Source organism: Pongo pygmaeus, chromosome 5 (genome assembly GCF_028885625.2).
Source record: "Pongo pygmaeus isolate AG05252 chromosome 5, NHGRI_mPonPyg2-v2.0_pri, whole genome shotgun sequence".
NCBI lineage: Eukaryota > Metazoa > Chordata > Mammalia > Primates > Hominidae > Pongo > Pongo pygmaeus.
Window position 1 is genome coordinate 2,690,646 of NC_072378.2, and position 16,855 is coordinate 2,707,500.

The 16,855-nt window shown below is 43.8% G+C and overlaps 1 protein-coding gene across 2 annotated transcripts in view; it reads right to left on the reverse strand.

Annotated features, from left to right (window-relative positions):
* Window positions 1-467: 467 nt before the first annotated feature.
* Window positions 468-16,855, reverse strand: part of SERPINB1 (serpin family B member 1) — a 45,552-nt gene continuing 29,164 nt past the window's right edge. Inside the window, exons 1-7 of one of the 2 annotated variants that reach the window (XM_054491384.2) lie at window positions 9,917-10,125; window positions 8,526-8,701; window positions 6,674-6,811; window positions 6,008-6,125; window positions 4,241-4,383; window positions 3,989-4,156; window positions 468-2,163 (exon numbers count right to left, since the gene is read on the reverse strand). In XM_054491384.2, the coding sequence (XP_054347359.1) occupies window positions 1,759-2,163; window positions 3,989-4,156; window positions 4,241-4,383; window positions 6,008-6,125; window positions 6,674-6,811; window positions 8,526-8,693 (1,140 nt within the window). In that variant the 5' untranslated portion in view covers window positions 8,694-8,701; window positions 9,917-10,125 and the 3' untranslated portion in view covers window positions 468-1,758. Of the gene's footprint in view, window positions 2,164-3,988; window positions 4,157-4,240; window positions 4,384-6,007; window positions 6,126-6,673; window positions 6,812-8,525; window positions 8,702-9,916; window positions 10,126-16,855 lie in introns of those variants that run through there. The other variant, XM_063665726.1, reaches the window with a different exon arrangement.

Genomic DNA, 16,855 nt, shown 5'->3' on the forward strand with positions numbered 1-16,855 from the left:
TTTAAGAAAGGGGGCCGGGTGCGGTGGCTCACGCCTGTAATCCCAGCACTTTGGGAGGCCAAGGCGGGCAGATCATGAGGTCAGGAGATCGAGACCATCCTGGCTAATGTGGTGAAACCCCATCTCTACTAAAAATACAAAAAGATTAGCCAGGCCTGGTGGCGGGCGCCTGTAGTCCCAGCTACTCGGGAGGCTGAGGTAGGAGAATGGCATGAACCTAGGAGGTGGAGCTTGCAGTGAGCCGAGATTGCGCTACTGCACTCCAGCCTGGGTGACAGAGCAAGACTCCATCTCAAAAAAAAAAAGAAAGGGGGGGAAAAGAAAGTTTGTTGGCAAAAGAGTTTCTAAAATGTTGTTGTTAACATGTGGAATTCCTCTCTACCAACAATGCTGTAAGGCCAAGAATCCCCACTTGTAGTCTTAACATGTCTGGGATAGGGACAATAAGAAGAGGCCTGAGACCAGTCTGGCTTGCAGAATCCTGGGAAGTTTTATTAATCCATGATGCTCACTATCCTCGTGGGAGCAAGAAAATGCAGCGTTTCAAGCCCCATTCAAAGAACTACATTTGACAAAGTTTTATATTATTCCAAGAGCCCCCACCCCATCTCCCCACACAGCCTCGCACAATGCCATCTTATTGGCATAACAACGTGTATGGACGAAGGAAGTCAAGAGCCTTAATCAGAAAACACATGAGAAGGCCAGGCATGGTAGCTTGCGCCTGTAATCCCAGCACTTTGGGAGGCCAAGGTGGGCAGATCACCTGAAGTCAGGAGTTCAGGACCAGCCTGGCCAACATGGCAAAACCCCATCTCTACTAAAAACACAAAAATTAGCCAGGCCTAGTGGTGCATGCCTGTAATCCCAGCTACTCAGGAGGCTGAAGCAAGAGAATCACTTGAACCCAGGAGGCAGAGGTTGCAGTGAGCCGAGATTGTGCCACTGCATTCCAGCCTGGGTAACAGAGCAAGACTGTCTCAAAAAAAAAAAAAAAAGAAAGAAAAGAAAAGAAAGAAAAAAGAAAATACATGAGAAGGTGGCTAATAGTAAAACTTCTGTTCAGCAGTTTATCTTACTACATGGTTATTTTTGTAGACTCTTGGCATCTTTTATCCTAAGACACCCAGTGCCACATGAACTATATATTATACATAAAGAAGAACGAAAAAGGGAATGCAGGTTATAACCACTGGCCCTTTAATTGAAGAGTCTAAAAACTAGAGGGCTGTGACAGAATACTAATTCTGCAGAACAACGGACAGAAACGTCAGGCAAGGCAAGTTTATCTTCATAACCTGGGCTCTCAATTGGGGTGCTCTCTTATATTTCAATTGAATATCTGTTTTTAAACCTCCCTTCAACAGTCAGGCTGTCTGTCTATTTCGTGGCTTCTAAAATCCTAACTGCAAAATAAATGACCATCTTATCATGTTTTCCCATGGCTATCAGGAGGATATAGCAATTTTATAGATTACTACAAGGTCAAGAATCTACACATCTAATGTATGCTTTTCTTCCTCTTTACTTGATGCATTCCAAAGCAACCACTGGATTTTTTCAATGTAAAAAAAGAAAGATACCTGTGCCAAAATTCATGGGTGTAAACAGCCAACAGAGCCAAACTTACAAAGAAAATGAAAGATTTGTTTCTGGATAGTGGTTTTATTGGTAAAGATATAAGACATATTGGCTCTATTAAAAACTCAGGTAATAAAGCACTAAGCTTGATTTTTGTATTGCTACAGTCTCTTTCTTCTAAGGGGAAGAAAATCTGCCCAAGAACAGAATGCTACCTGAGGAATTGTGCCGGATAAAGAAAAGGAATGGATGGTCAGCAGTGAAATTTTCCTCAGGCATCAACATGCAGAAGGTGGCGATGCCTGCTGTGGCAGCTGCCGCCTCTGTTCCCTCTTCATTCACTTCCACAAAGGACTTGTGGACAATTTTTGATATAAAAATATCTCTGGCTCCTGACATGCCAGACAGATCAGCCTTGCTACTGTTAAAGAGATCCTGCACACCTAGGCGGGTGAGGTCAGAGTTGAGGGTGTAACTCTCTTCCAGTTTGAACCTGGGCAAGCTGACATTAACTTCAATGAAATCGAGATTCTCAGGTTTAGTCCACTCATGCAGCTTTTCCAAAGTCAACTGTCCCTCAATCTGCAATTAAAATGAGGCGAAAGAAGAAGTGATATCAATTTTACTTAAGTAAGGCAATAAAGTATTATTTGAATCAATGGACCCATAATATCAGTTGCTAGTTAGTTTCCTTCATGTTTTGTGCCAAAACAGATTCCATTTGGAGCATTTTATTTCATTCTTGCAATTGATGAAATAGGGCAGAGGTGGTGTTCCAAGTCATGAAAGGTTCAAGGGACTTTGTACATTGGGTCCATCATCCACTCACCCACCCATCCACCCATCCATCCACCCATTCACCCATTCATCCACTCATCCATCCATCCATCCATCCACCCAGCTACCCAGCAACACAGCCACCCATCCAGCCATCCATTTATTCACCTATCCACCCACCCACCCATCCAACCATCTATCCACCTATTCATCATCCATCTACCCATCCACCCATCCATCCATCCATCCATTCACCTATACACCCACCCACCCATCCAACAATTTATCCATCTATCTATCATCCATCCACCCATTTACTCATCCACCCATCCACCCATCCATCTACCCATTCATCCACCCATCCATTCATCCAGGATTTACGAAACCCCTACCACATGGATTACTGTGATAGGCCATGACAGCTGCTATTACGTCCAGGTTGAGTAGTGCTAGAAGAAATTTAAAACATTTCTTCTGTTTAGTCTGAATCCCACTGAAGCTAAAGTAATATCTAATAACTTTAGCTCCTAGGTAAAAATTTAAAAGGCAGATTATGCACTGGATCTGGTTCCTCATCTGAAATGTGATGTGGACATTACTTATATCTACCTTATAGATTGTTGAGAGCATTAAATGAAATGATGTATATAAAGCGCTTGGCCCATAGTGCTACATAAATGTCAGCTATTATCATTACTATTGTTATAGCTATTGGACTGGAACAGAACCATCACTCTACTTGTTCTAATGGTGCTGATAATTCCCTTTAAGAGGCTAGAGATTTTCACTTTACAATCAGAAAAAAAACTAATGCAAAAATACAACCGAAAGAAAGACCACATTGATTTTTATACAATGTATTAAAAGTCTGTACATGCAAATGATTAATATTAGACCCACTTCCTGATAGCAAGTTTAGTTGGGGAGGAGACAGAGAGCACAGAGCAGGCTAGAGTCCCTACATATAATGGAAACCTCATACAAAGATCATATTAGTAAATAGGCCTAATGTGTCACATGAGGCTTTTTCTGTCTTGTACCCATTGAAAATTTAATTCACTATCTATATGAATTGTGATGAGAATGAACAGTGTAATAATAGAATTTTATGGTACATGATGAAGATATATGCTACACTATTTGGGGCTTCTCAATCTTTTTCCTCAGTAAAACAATCCTCATCTTACTGTAATTTCCTCTAAAGCTAATTCAAGAGCCCTTCCATGGGCTGCCACTAACCAGTATTATATTTAGTATAGATCTTTGATGACCCCATCACAAGTGTCCACTGAAAGTAGCTGGCCATCTTTCTTGAAAAATGAAACGTTAGCCGGGCACAGTGGCTCACAGCTGTAGTCCCAGCTACTCAGGAGGCTGAGGCAGGAGGATTGCTGGAAGCCAGGAGGTCAAGACCAGCCTAGACAACATAGTGAGACCTTGTCTCTATAAGTAAATTTAAAAAAAAAATTAACTCTGGGCTTTAGTGTAGTAAGTGTTGATGGGCTACATTTACAAAGGAATGACAAACTACTGGAAAATGCACCATCAGTGAACACTTAACAAGCACCTACCTACCATGCGACACACACACACAAGAGAAACCACAAAGCATGAAGCCCAGGAGCCATACCTTCTTCAGGCCCGTGGACTCGTCCTCAATGTCATCCGGCAGCAGGATGACCATGCTGAGCTCCTTGCCTTGGTAAGGCAGTTCCAGCACACGGCACTTAAGGTCCTCGATGTAGCCATATGCAAATTTTTTCTTCTGATACATCATTTTCACAGTTTTTCTGTCTTTCTGAACAGTTTTAAAAAATCACTGAAATTATTCTCTGCATTCCTTTAGAGCAATGCATGACTCTGTACAGTTACCTCACCTCACCTTATTCAGTCTGAATGGTGCGTCCGTCGTGGCTTCTTTCATGAATTTATCCTGCCAGTTTCCCTTGAAATAGATGGCATTTACTAGCACAAGTTTAGTCATGTTATCAACCGTGCCCGAAGCCAACAGTTCCGGAATTTTCCCTAAAAAAAATCAAGTTAGTGTTAAAAAAATCCAAACTGGAATTCCAAATTTGAACTGACAATATATTAGCACGGAAATGCAATTCAAATATATACTTTCTACTTAATTTTCATTTAACAAGATATTAACTTAGGAAAGCCCTACTCACTAACATGTCTCTACTTTAAATATAACAACCTGTGGGGCAAACCAGGATGACACACAAACTTCCCACAAAGGACTTGACATTTTAAACAATTCATATGTGCCGAAAGACTAAAGGCAGGAAAATTCTCCTTTTCTGGACTGTATGATAAACAATGAGCCTTATTTTGTAACAACCATTCTTTTTTAGAAAAAAAAAATTCTTAATGACGATATCTTTAGTCATCAGTAAATCACTTCTTCAAATCACTCAGTAGATGCCTACTCTCACAAAAAAAAGGTTTAAACAATATCCAAAAGGCAGAACAAGAGCAAGCATGGTGGCGCACACCTGCAGTCCCACCGCTTTGGGAGGTGGAGATGAGAAGATTCCTTGAGCCCAGGAGGTCAAGGCTGCAGTGAGTCACGATCGCACCACTGCACTCAAGCCTGGGCGACAGAGCAAGACTCTGTCTCTTAAAAACAAAAAACAAACAAACAAAAAACCCAGCAGAACATACTCCATGGAAATAAAGGTCACCTTGGTGACCACAAGTATGGCCGGGAACAATTCCCATAATGGAAGACAGGCCTTCTGGAGTGGGTTGACTAATACAGGACTATGTAAGAAGACAGATGTAGTAAAGAAATAAATTGCACCCTAAGAGCAAGTCAGTCCCCACCTACCACAACTGTTTTACTGGACAAGATGTTGGCAAAAAATTTATGACCACAGTAGTTTGTGAATATTGATTTCAGGTATTTCCATGAAATTCCAGGACATTTCTTTCCATATGAGTATTAGATAACTTTTGGCAGGCTGGATTGTCCTCAAAATTTTAATTCCTTTTTTGCTGTATTCAGTGTTGGTTTTAACTTCATTTTTTATTTTTTATTATTTTTATTATTTTTTTTACGATGGAGTCTCGCTCTGTTGCCTAGGCTGGAGTACAGTGGCATGATCTTGGCTCACTGCAACCTCTGCCTCCCGGGTTCAAGAGATTCTCCTGCCTCAGCCTCCAGAGTAGCTGGGATTACAGGTGTGTGTTACCGCACCCGGCTAATTTTTTTGTATTTTTAGTAGAGACAGGGTTTCATCATGTTGGCCAAGCTGGTCTTGAACCCCTGACCTCAAATGATCCACCCGCCTTGGGCTCCCAAAGTGCTGGGATTACAGGCATGAGCCACCGTGCCTGCCAATGTTGGTTTTAACTTTGAAATGTAACTTTAAAAGTTTTGGGGAGCTGATGAGAAAAAAGCATTTAGCTGCTTGAGTTAAATCATGTTTAAGTTTCCACTCTGGTGAGCTTCTAACATGTGAGAGCTGTCCAGCAACGTGCAGTGCAGAGTTCACGCACCGGCAGCGTCCTCTGACGGTAACCACGATGTGCGCCAGGACTGTGGGAGCTGGGGAGGGAATAACTGCAGGTGGGGATGGCGGACTGAGGAAACGAATGACATGACCAGCGCATAATGATTCCATTCTGCCCAGGCTCTCACCTTCTGTCTGTCCTTTGACCCACTGGTTTATGGTCTTCCTTGCATCTTCAGAGGCATGCTGAAAATCCACACTGGCCAGGTCAGCACCATATGTTTTCTGAGTCGAAGCCAAGAACTCCTATTAAAAAAAAAGAAAAAGGAAATATATATATCTCCTACTACATATAGAAATTGTTTTCTAAAATCCTGAAAAGCAACAGAAATTGTCCTAAAAGGCTACAATTCCATGTAACACAAAATTTCTAACTTTTATGGTTTTTCTTATAGTAGTAAAAATCATTTAACATTAAATTTACTCTCTTAGCCATTTTTAACTGTGCATTCCAGTAGTGGTAAGCCTAACCCTTATACTGTTGTTGTTATATAAAAATTACCACTGTTTTCTAAACTTTGACTAAGATTTCACAAATACCGATTGTCCTCTTGCTTCAGTAAAACCTCCAGGAGCTATCTTTTCACTAAAAAGACTGTAACACAAAATCACCATGTCAATTAAAGTTTGCATTCTGTCATGTTTGCCTTCTGTATTGTTTTTGCCATGTTTGCCTTCTGTATTGTTTTTCTGAAAGTTTACAAATATTAAAACTGAGTTCCATGACTTGATTGTGCTGGAAAATATCTGCACTGTCTAGTGGGGTTTTAGAATGTGAAGGGCAAAGTACTTACAGGAAGGAAATTGTAAGTTTTCTCTCCATATAATCTATTAGCAAGTTTCAGAATATAAGACGCTCCACGTTTGTTGATATCAGCGTTCAGACTCTGGAATCTTGAATGAACCTCTTCAACCGTGTTGAAATGAAAAGTCTAAAATAAAGAAAAACTTCTTTCTACAACCATTTATTTTGAAACTATAAAGTGATTTCTTGGTGTTTCCTTCTATCAGATTAAATTAATGTGTTTTTATTACTAATTATTGGTGATCCCAAACCCAATACTTTATTAATTTGTCATTGCAGAACAAACAATGGGAAATCCAAAATTTATGGCTTTGTGAGACCGAATGATTACAACTTTAGACATTGCTTTTACATCACTCTTTGTTATACTTACAGTTCCACAAATGTGGGTGGTTAATACACTAAATATTTATATATGTCTGCCTTTTCCAAAGAAAATAATAAATGGTATGTTCATGTTTATATTCTGTATCAAATGTAATTTTACTGAAAGTTCTCAGAAATAAGCAGTAAAAATAGGATTCATCCTCTATTCAGAACCACAAAGATAGTACGGACTGAGGCTTTTGAAATTTTATTACCCTATTAACATCGGCAACTCACTTATTTTAAAATAACTTCCTTAAACTTAACATTCTGGCAAAAGTTTAATTCCCCATGTATCAGTTACAAATCAAGAGGCCCTTTGTGGTTTTATGAGACCTAGGCTGGTTCCTTTATGATTAAGACACAAAGAACAAAATTGCATTACTCACCGAGATATGGAATGTTTGCACTGTGCCTATGCTCCATCTGCTTTAATGGAAATGGGGGAGGAGTCCTTAAAACTATTCTTTGCTGAGGTTTTAAAGTCCCTGGAAAGCCTCAAGCTAGGAACTGATATAACCCAGCAAGAAGCAACTGACAATTAGCAACAGAGGTTTTTTTTCTAAATGGATTTTTAAAAAATCTTTAAAATACTTTCGTATCTAAAGCGATGAGTAATAGAAGCTTCGCAGCCCCTTTAACTTGAATCCCGGGCTGCACCTTGCCAAGGAACAGGTGCAGTGTAATTTGGGGCAGGTATGTTAGAAAAGCCTCCGCTTTTACTACTCCTTTCTGCTGGGCTTCGACAGAGAGAGCTAGAGTTCTCTTCTCAGAATTAAAGAGTACCAAGCACAGAAGTCCCCTCCATGTCCATTAAGGACAAGAAGGAAGGCTGGGCAGGAGAGTGACCTGTCACATTGCCAAGGGCTGGGTCCTGCTCCTGAAGCTGCTGGGTCTCCCCCTCGCCTCCCCTGCAGGGCCTGCTATACACAGCCCACTGAACCATGCTTAGCACCCTGGGACTACAGAACCACAGGGTCACTTTTTCTCTTTTCCTTGCAAAAAAGCAATGCCACTATCTCCACTATAATGCATTCCCTATGTCTTACTCCTCTCATTATGCTTGAAAATAGTGTTACATAACAGGCAATATTTATGAGTTGCATATCATCATATGCAAAGCAAAAACTGGAAGCTGCTAGCTCAGGAGGATGTAGTATGGCTTTCAGGAAAGCTGTCAGATTCATCCACTGGAACAGAGAAGCCTCGCCCTGCAGGGATTTTTGTCAGCTTTGCTCACTGCTGTCTCCTCAGCAATAAGAAAAACAGTTCCTGGTATGTGGTAGGTACTTAGGAAAAACCTGATGATGAATGAAAAGCCTGCATACAAGTGTGACTTTTCTGAAAGTCTGATCTCATAAAAATGCAGTTTTGAAAACACACTGTAAGAGCTCAAAAGCACAACCTTTCCCTACAGACTGTCCATTCGTAGGGAGATGGGAGGAAAGCAGACCCTTTTTGATGTTTCTGCTGACCTTGGACAGCTGTGCTGCCGTGTTACCTCTGGTCCCCAGAAAAACCATGGCCATAGCAGATGAAATGCTGAAGGGAGAGATGAAGATGTTTCCAGCCGGATTGTTCTCACTCAACGCCAGGAACAGGTCCAAGGCGAAGCGGGTGTTTGCTGAGCTCAGCTGCTCCATGGTGAAAACTGCAACAAAGAACAGGGTCCCCATGGTGCCCACTGCCCACGCCAGCCGATTAGGCAGCACTATTTCTCCAAAAGCTTCCTCAATTTCTGCCAACCGCCCTGTGGCATCCTGGATCTTGTACTTTCTCCCCGCTTTTTTATTCCAGCAGGGCAAGAACACTTTCCCAGGCCCACAAGTGTGGGACCATTCTGGCCAAGGACTCAGCAGTTACAGGGGATTTTAGGGCACCCAGGGTGCCCTAAAGGGCTCTGACCTTGCAGACAGGTGAGTCTGGGGGTGGGGTGCGGGTAGGGCAGGCCCCAGCCACCCCAGCTTTAGCGGGGTGGGAGGACTCACCCAGCCCTGGGTCCTCCCAACCTCTGTGTGGGAGCGCACGTGCTTCTGAGCCTTTGATTCAAGTCTCTGATTCATTGGGCAATGAATCCATTGCCTACCTTCACCTGAACTAAGAGCATTCATTCTATCAGAGACTCAGCTACCTACTATGCATTAAAACTCCAGCAAAGGTATCACTGTAATTATTATAATAATATAATTCTTCCTTATTTTTGAGATTCAAAAGGTATAAGAGGTCCAGTGCCCGAAGTCTCAGAGCCGGTGTAGGATGTGCCAGTTTGGAAACCCACCACAGTCCAGGGTCTGGCGGTGCAGCATCCCATCCTCCACCCACTAGCCCGTCTTGATCTCCACTCTCAGAGCCCTAATTTCCCCCAAGGACAGGCAAAGAAGAACTGTGCTGGCTGCTCGGCATGTAAAGACAAAGCTGATTTCTCCTTGTTGTGAAATCGTCTCTAGAATCGCACAGGGCTCCTCCTCTCTCTCCGTGCAGCTGCAGATAGGAGCCGCGGCTTGGCCCTGGGCTGCCTGGAAACTGGCACAAACAGCTCTTGGAGGAAGGGAATTCCGGGAGAAGGGACAACATTCTGATCTCAGGTTTCAGTCTTGCCTTCCGCCTGCATCTGCAGTCCTCCCTCCCTCGCAGGCTGGCCCGGCCTGTACCCAGGGAGGGGCGGGGGATCAGAGGTCGTCTGCTTCAGACCGGGCGCCCGGAAGGGATGGGGGCGCGAAGCTGGAGGGGAGGTGGGGTGCAGGGAGCTGCAGGTCTGATGGGCCTGAGCCTGCGGGGTCGGGGGTGCTGGGCTGGAAGCTGAGCGAGGGAGCCTGGCCTCTCCCCCCAGCCCGCCCCGCGCCACCGCTCCGTGGCCCGGCCTTACCCGATAGGCCGCCGAGGCACGCTCCGGGCTCCGAGCTGGGTGCGAGGTCTGGAAGGAGGCACCAAGGGCCGCTGCCCTTATAGCATGCGGAAGCGTCACCCGGGCCAGCAGCCGCCCTTCCCTAGGAGTCAGAGCTCCCGAGGTTGCCTAAGTGGAAGCAGAAGTGAGCGTGGCTTCCGGGCAGCGCCCTCCTCGGGGGAGCGGCGCCTTTCTCAGTTCAAAGCCCTTCCCGAATCTCTGGCAAGGACCTGAAAAGCTTTTTCTTACTAAGGTGTGAATGACTGAGACGACATATTGTGACACCTGTTAGAGGGCAAATGACTCCCTTTGAGTCCCATCTATATTGGGAGCTTTCTTTGAGAGAAGGAAGCAAATTTGGGGATCTTGCACGGGGAAAAATAGGGGCCCCCAGAATCAGATAAAACAGAACCAGTTCCAAACACCTGCTCCCTATTTCCAAGATGACAGCTTGCTGCTGCATCCTCAATGGTGGAAAGTGGAAGGGCAAAAGGGGCCAAATCTCATGTGAAGTCTCTTGTATAAGGGGCTAATCTCACTCATGAGGAAGGTGCCCTCATGATCCAATCACCTCCTAAAGGCACCACCTCTTAGTATTGCATTGAGGATTGTTTCAGCATGAATTTTGCAGGGAACACAGACATTCAAAGCATAGCATTCTGCCCCAGCCCTCCAAATTCATGCCCTTCTCACACACAAAATGCATGCATTGTATCCCAGTGGCCCCCAGAGTTCCAGTATCAACTTTAAAATGTAAGTCCAAAGTGTCATCTAAATATCTTCTAAATTAGAAAGGCATAAGATTCAAAGTACAATTCATCCTAAGTGAAATTCCCCTCCAGCTATGAGCCCGTGAAATCAAATAGGTTACATGCCTTCAAAATACAGTGGTGAGACAGGCACAGGGCGGACATTCCCATTCCCAAAGGGAGAAACAGGCAAGAAGAAAGGAGTATCTGGTCCCAAATAAGTCCAAACCCAACAAGGCAAACAGCATTAAATCTTGGGGCTTCAGAATAATCTTCTTTGATGCTGTGTCCCCCATTCTGAGCACATGGGGGTGGGGACTGGGTCCCCTAGGGTCCAGGGGACCCACTCCCATGGATTTGCCAGGTACAAGCCATGCAGCAGCTCTCAGAGGTTGAGGTCTGGGCTCTCCCAGGATAGACTTGCATGCTGGTGGCTGTACAGTTCTGGGTTCTCAGGGACAGCCCTGTTCCCACAGCTCCACTAGATATTACCCTAGTTGGGGCTCTCTGCAGTGGCCCCAATCCCACTGCTCCACTAAACATTGCCCTAGTGAGGGCTTTCTGCAGCAGCCTCACCTCAGTGACAATTCTCTGACTGGGCCCCCAGGGTCCCCAAGACATCCTTCAAAATCTAGGTGGAGGTGGCCGTGTCTCCACAGTTCATGCACTCTGTGCACCTGCAGAGTTAGCATCACGTGGACTCTGACAAGGCTTACAGGAAGGGTGGCCTGACAAGGGCCTGCATAAGCCACACCTGGAATGGTGGCCAAAGAGTGCTGCACCAGAATGTGGGGGGTGGGGGGGCAGAGACTTGAGGCAGCCCTAGGCAGCAAGCCCCAAGGTTCCATGGTGTCCTGAGTCCTCCCTTAAAACCATTCTGCCCTCAGGGTCCTGGCACTCTGGGACGGGGATGGGAATCCAGCACCAGTAACCTCAGAAATGCCTTTGGGTTCATTCTTCCATTGTCTTGATAAATAGCATCTGGCTTCCTTCTATACATACTCATCTCATTATCAAACGTGAACCTGGCTGCACTCTTGGTGTTCTCTCCCAAACATGCCTTTTCATTCTTTACATGGCCAGGCTGAGAATTTTCCAAAACTTTAAGCTCTGCTTCCCTCTTGATTATAAACTTCGTCTTTAATTCATTCTCTCTGCTCACATTTTACTATAAGCAGTCAAGAGAAGCCATGCTGCACTCTCAACGCTTTGCTCAGAGATTTCTTCCACCAAATATCCTAGTTTATTGCCTTTAAGTTCTGCCATTCAGAAAACACTGAGACACAGACACAATTCAGCCAAGTTCATTGCCACTGTGTATAACAAGGATGACCTTTCCTCCAGTTTCCTTTTAAGATCTCATCAAAACTGTCTTTACCATCTATACTTCTAACCGCATTCTGATCAAGACCAGACCACTTAATCTCTAAGAAGATTTAGGCTCTCCCTACAGCTCTCCCTGTCTTCTGAGCCCTCACCCTTAATTTCCCTTAATGCTCTGTTAATGTCTATATAGGCTTTTTCCAGCATGCATCTCCAAATTCTTCCAGCCTCTACCCATTACTCAGTTTCAAAGCTGCTTCCACATATTTAGGTATTAGTTATAGCAACATCCCACTTCTCAGTATCAATTTCTGTCACAGTCCATTTGTGCTGCTATAAATAAATACCTGTGATTGGGCAATTTATTAAAAACAGAAATGTATTGCTCACAGTTCTGGAGGCTGGGAAGTCCAAGAATAAGGGCACCAACATATTTGGTGCCTGGTGTGGGCTGCTCTCTGCTTCCAAAATGGCACCTTGTTGCAGCATCTAAGGGGGAAATATACTGTATCTTCACGTGGTGCTGGGAGGGATGGAAAGGGATGAATGCACTCCCTCAAGGGCCCAAATCCCACCCATGAGGGTTCTGCCCTCATGACTTAAGCACTTCTTAAGGCTCTCTCTACCTCTTAATATTATCACATTGGTGATAAAGTTTCAACATATGAATTTTGGGGAGACATATTCAGCCCATAACATCTCTTCTGCCACGTGAGGACACAGCATTTGTCCCTTTTGCCTTTCCCACCAAATGAGAACACCGCAAGAAAATGCCCTCATCAGACACTGAGTCTGCACCTGCAGATCTTGAACTTCCCAGCCTTGGACTTCCCAGCCTCCAGAACTGTAAGAAATAGGTGTCTAGTGTTTACAAGATATTTTGATAAAGCAGCAGGAAAAGACTAAGACAGGGGCTCTTCTTGAGAAGCTGGCCTTGTTCTTATCCTTCTTGTCTAGGAGAAATGTGTGGACACTGCCACATTACTGCCCCCTGAGTCTTCCTAGCCCATCTCATCCAACAATAATATGGAGAAGTGTCAGTCTCCTAAGTGTTTTTCCTTACTCTCCTCCACCTTGAATTATTCCTGAATTATTCCTCCTGCCCCCAGCTCCTGAAAGTAGAACTTAGACATTTTCTGGCTGTTCAAACAAGCTGCTACTGATCACCTAGAACTCTCAGGAGCATCTTGAGAATTTTTTTCTTCACTCTTCAAAAGCCATTTTGAATTAGCTTGTTTTCTTGTTCAGTTTAAGAAACTGCTATTAAGTGAATTGTGACACTTTTAATAAACTTGCAGAGTGGTGAAATTAAAAGTCTCACAATAGCGTTTTGTAAATATATTCAATATAATTCTTGTGGGTAAATTATTTCCATGTTGTGCTCGCTGGGTAATATATTTTATTTTAGGTACTCAATTCCTCAAAAGATAAAATGTATAGTAATCCACTAGCAGTTCAGCAATTGGAAACATTTTAAACTCAAAAAAACCAATTTTTGTGTGCCATAGCCTGTATTTACTATAGCAAAGGAGAAATATGAAAATAATTATTACACTTGTTTTTAATAAATAATTTTTTCAGCCTGGGCAACATAGGGAGACCCTATCTCTAAAAAACTTTAAAAATTAGCTGGGTGTGGTGGTACACACCTGTGGTCCCAGCTACTTGGGAGGTTGAGGTGAGAGGATCACTTGAGCCCAGGAGTTGCGGGAGGCTGCAGTGAGCTATGATTGCACCACTGCACTCCAACCTGGGTGACAAAGTGAGAACCTGTCTCAAAAATAAAAAACAAAAAAACACCAAAAAACTAATTTGTACCTTATAAACACAACTAGAAAAATAACACAAAATCATTTCACAGATAATGTTTTCTTATAATAGTCTGACAATTTTGGGTGAGACTAATTTCATGACAGTGAATAATTTTAGCCCCTGGACAGTGGTTGCAGATAAGAAGACGCTTCCAGGAAAGTCTAAAATCATTTACATTTTCCTATCTTAGGCAGCTTACATGACTGAAATGAGAGAAACAGATAAAATAATGTCTCAGGGTTTCTTCTTTTTTCTTTTTTCTTTTTTTTTTTTTTTTTTTTGAGACGGAGTCTGTTTGTGTTACCCAGACTGGAGTGCAGTGGCACGATCTTGACTCTGCTCACTGCAACCTCCGCCTCCCAGGTTCAAGCGATTCTCCTGCCTCAGCCTCCTGAGTAGTTAGGACTACAGGTGTGCATCACCATGCCCAGCTAATTTTTTGTATTTTTAGTAGAGACAGTTTCACTATGTTGGCCAAGCTGGTCTCGAACCCCTGACCTCAAGCAATCTGCCCACCTCAGCCTCCCAAAGTGCTGGGATTACAAGCAAGCCACCGCGCCTGGCCAAGGTTTCTTTTAGTCCTTTTATTTTCTGCCAAATGATGGAACAAACCTAGCATTAAAATTTCAGCTGTGTAACACAGCTTCATCCTCCAGAGGGCAGAATTCCATCATTTATAAAATACAAATCACTGGCTTCCGCTGAGACATAAATGCCAGGACATCATGTAATTTCTCCTTTTCAGTCAAGCTTGGTCCTCCTCACTGGGGTAGCTAGAATGTCTATAATTTAATTTTCTCTTGCAAATATCCATGTAAGCAGTCCACTGGGACTTCCTCTGACCTCGCATCCTTCTTTCCCCCTCATTTCACCAGCTTCCTTTCAGTGTCTCACCTTAGAAGGCTCATTTTCTTTCAGGTCTTTGTCCCTGATATTGCATCTTTCTAGATGACTCACCCCTTCTTCTAATTCTGGTCTTGGCTCAATGCCACCTCTTCCCTGAGACCTTCCCTGGCTTCTGTTCTCATCCCGAGTTACTTTGTTTGCTTTGTAGCCTCAGTCACCATCAGAAACTGGTTGCCTATCTCCTTCAACAGAACATAACATCAGAAGAATAAGGCTTTGACCCAGTTGTTCACTGCTGCATCCCCAGTATCTAAAACACCTGGCATATAGCAGTTGTTTAGGACATTTTGCTAAATACGTGAATGAAGGTTATAGCTCAGAACAAACCAAGCCATGTGGACAGATGATATGGCATTGCTCAGTTCAGTTTCTTGATGAATGATAAGGAGAATAAAAAGCTCTCTAAACTGCATGGATAGAATAACTATAATTTGAATGAAAATGGAGCCCCAACAAGAGGAATTCAGGTCCCAGTATAAACAGCAAGATACAGGAAACAAAGTACATGACAGAAACGATCTGCATGGCATAATCATGGTGCAAAAAAGTTTGCCTGGGAATTCAGAACGAAGAAAGAGGCGTTTACCAAAGCCTCTGATTATTACTCTGAGGACAAGATAAACAAGAGTAAGCTGATATTATAATAAAGGATTGGCCGGGCATGGTGACCCACGCCTATAATCCCAACACTTTGGGAGTCTGAGGCAGGTGGATCCCCTGAGGTCAGGAGTTCGAGATCAGCCTGGCCAACATGGAGAAACCCCGTCTCTACTAAAAATACAAAATTAGCTGGGCGTGGTGGTGTGTACCTGTAATCCCAGCTACTCAGGAGGCTGAGGCTGGAGAGTCGCTTGAACCCGGGAGGCGGAGGTTGCGGTGAGCCAAGATCGCGCCACTGCACTCCAGCCTGGGCAACAAGAATGAAACTCCGTCTCAAAAAAAAAAAAAGGATTGTTAGCTGCCTATAAAAATGACCTAAAATTGCCAGGTGTGGTGGCTCATGCCTGTAATCCCAGCACTTTGGGAGGCTGAGGTGGGTGGTTCATCTGAGGTCAGGAGTTCGAGACCAGGCTGGCCAACATGGTAAAACCCTGTCTCTACTAAAAATACAAAAATTACCTGGGCGTGGTTGCATATGCCTGTAATCCCAGCTAGTTGGGAGGCTGAGGCAGGAGAATCGCTGGAACCCAGGAGGCGGAGTTTGTAGAGAGCTGAGACTGTGCCACTGCACTCCAGACTGGGCAACAGAGTGAGACTCTGTCTCAAAAAAAAGAAAAAAAGAAATGACCTAAAACTGTGGCTCACTTGGGAGGGAGGTCTCTCAAGGTATACCACAGGGCTCTGCCTGTGTGTGGTCCTGTCTCACCCTCTCACAAGCAACTTTGATGGAAGCACAGAGGGCCACAAAGAAGAAATTTTCAAATAGCACAAGCCTATTGCAGTGGATGACAGAATCGAGATTTGAAAGAACTCCACTAGCTGAAATGTCATCCCAGACCAATATGAATAAATGTAATAATGACAATATAGATGTTTTAAATTTAGATTTTAAAAAAATCAATTATGCCAATGCCAGAAGTGGGAGGCCTATTTTAGTCGCACTTCACATGAAGAAAAATCTGAAATTTTAACTGACCACAAACTCAACATTCACCAATATGGTGAGGAAGGTTTTAGCACTGATAGAAGCATAGCAGCCACATCCAGTAAGGGGGTAGGGGCCATGCCCCACACTCTGGTCTGACCTGTTTAGAGATGGCTTTCAGATGTGGGTGCCACCCATAGTCAGAGGGAGATGAGGGTGATATTCTGTGGGGGAATTTCGGAAGGAATCGGATTTGCTTCATTCAGAGGATAAGACTCTGAAATGAGAGAAAACCATCAGGGAGAACTGGACAATACAATACGGAAATTCGAAGGAGCTTTCATGGCAAGAGGACCTGGGTCTGAATCCCAGTGCAGCCTCTTACTGGTTGGGTCCTTGAGGTGAATTTCTCATATCCTCACAGACCCAGCTGCATCATCTGTGATTGGAGATAGTAATGGCAATCTCCTAAGGTTTTTGGGTAGATTAAATGAAATGTCTATAAAGGTTAGGATCAATCTAGATACAGTCCAAAAGATGGTTAAG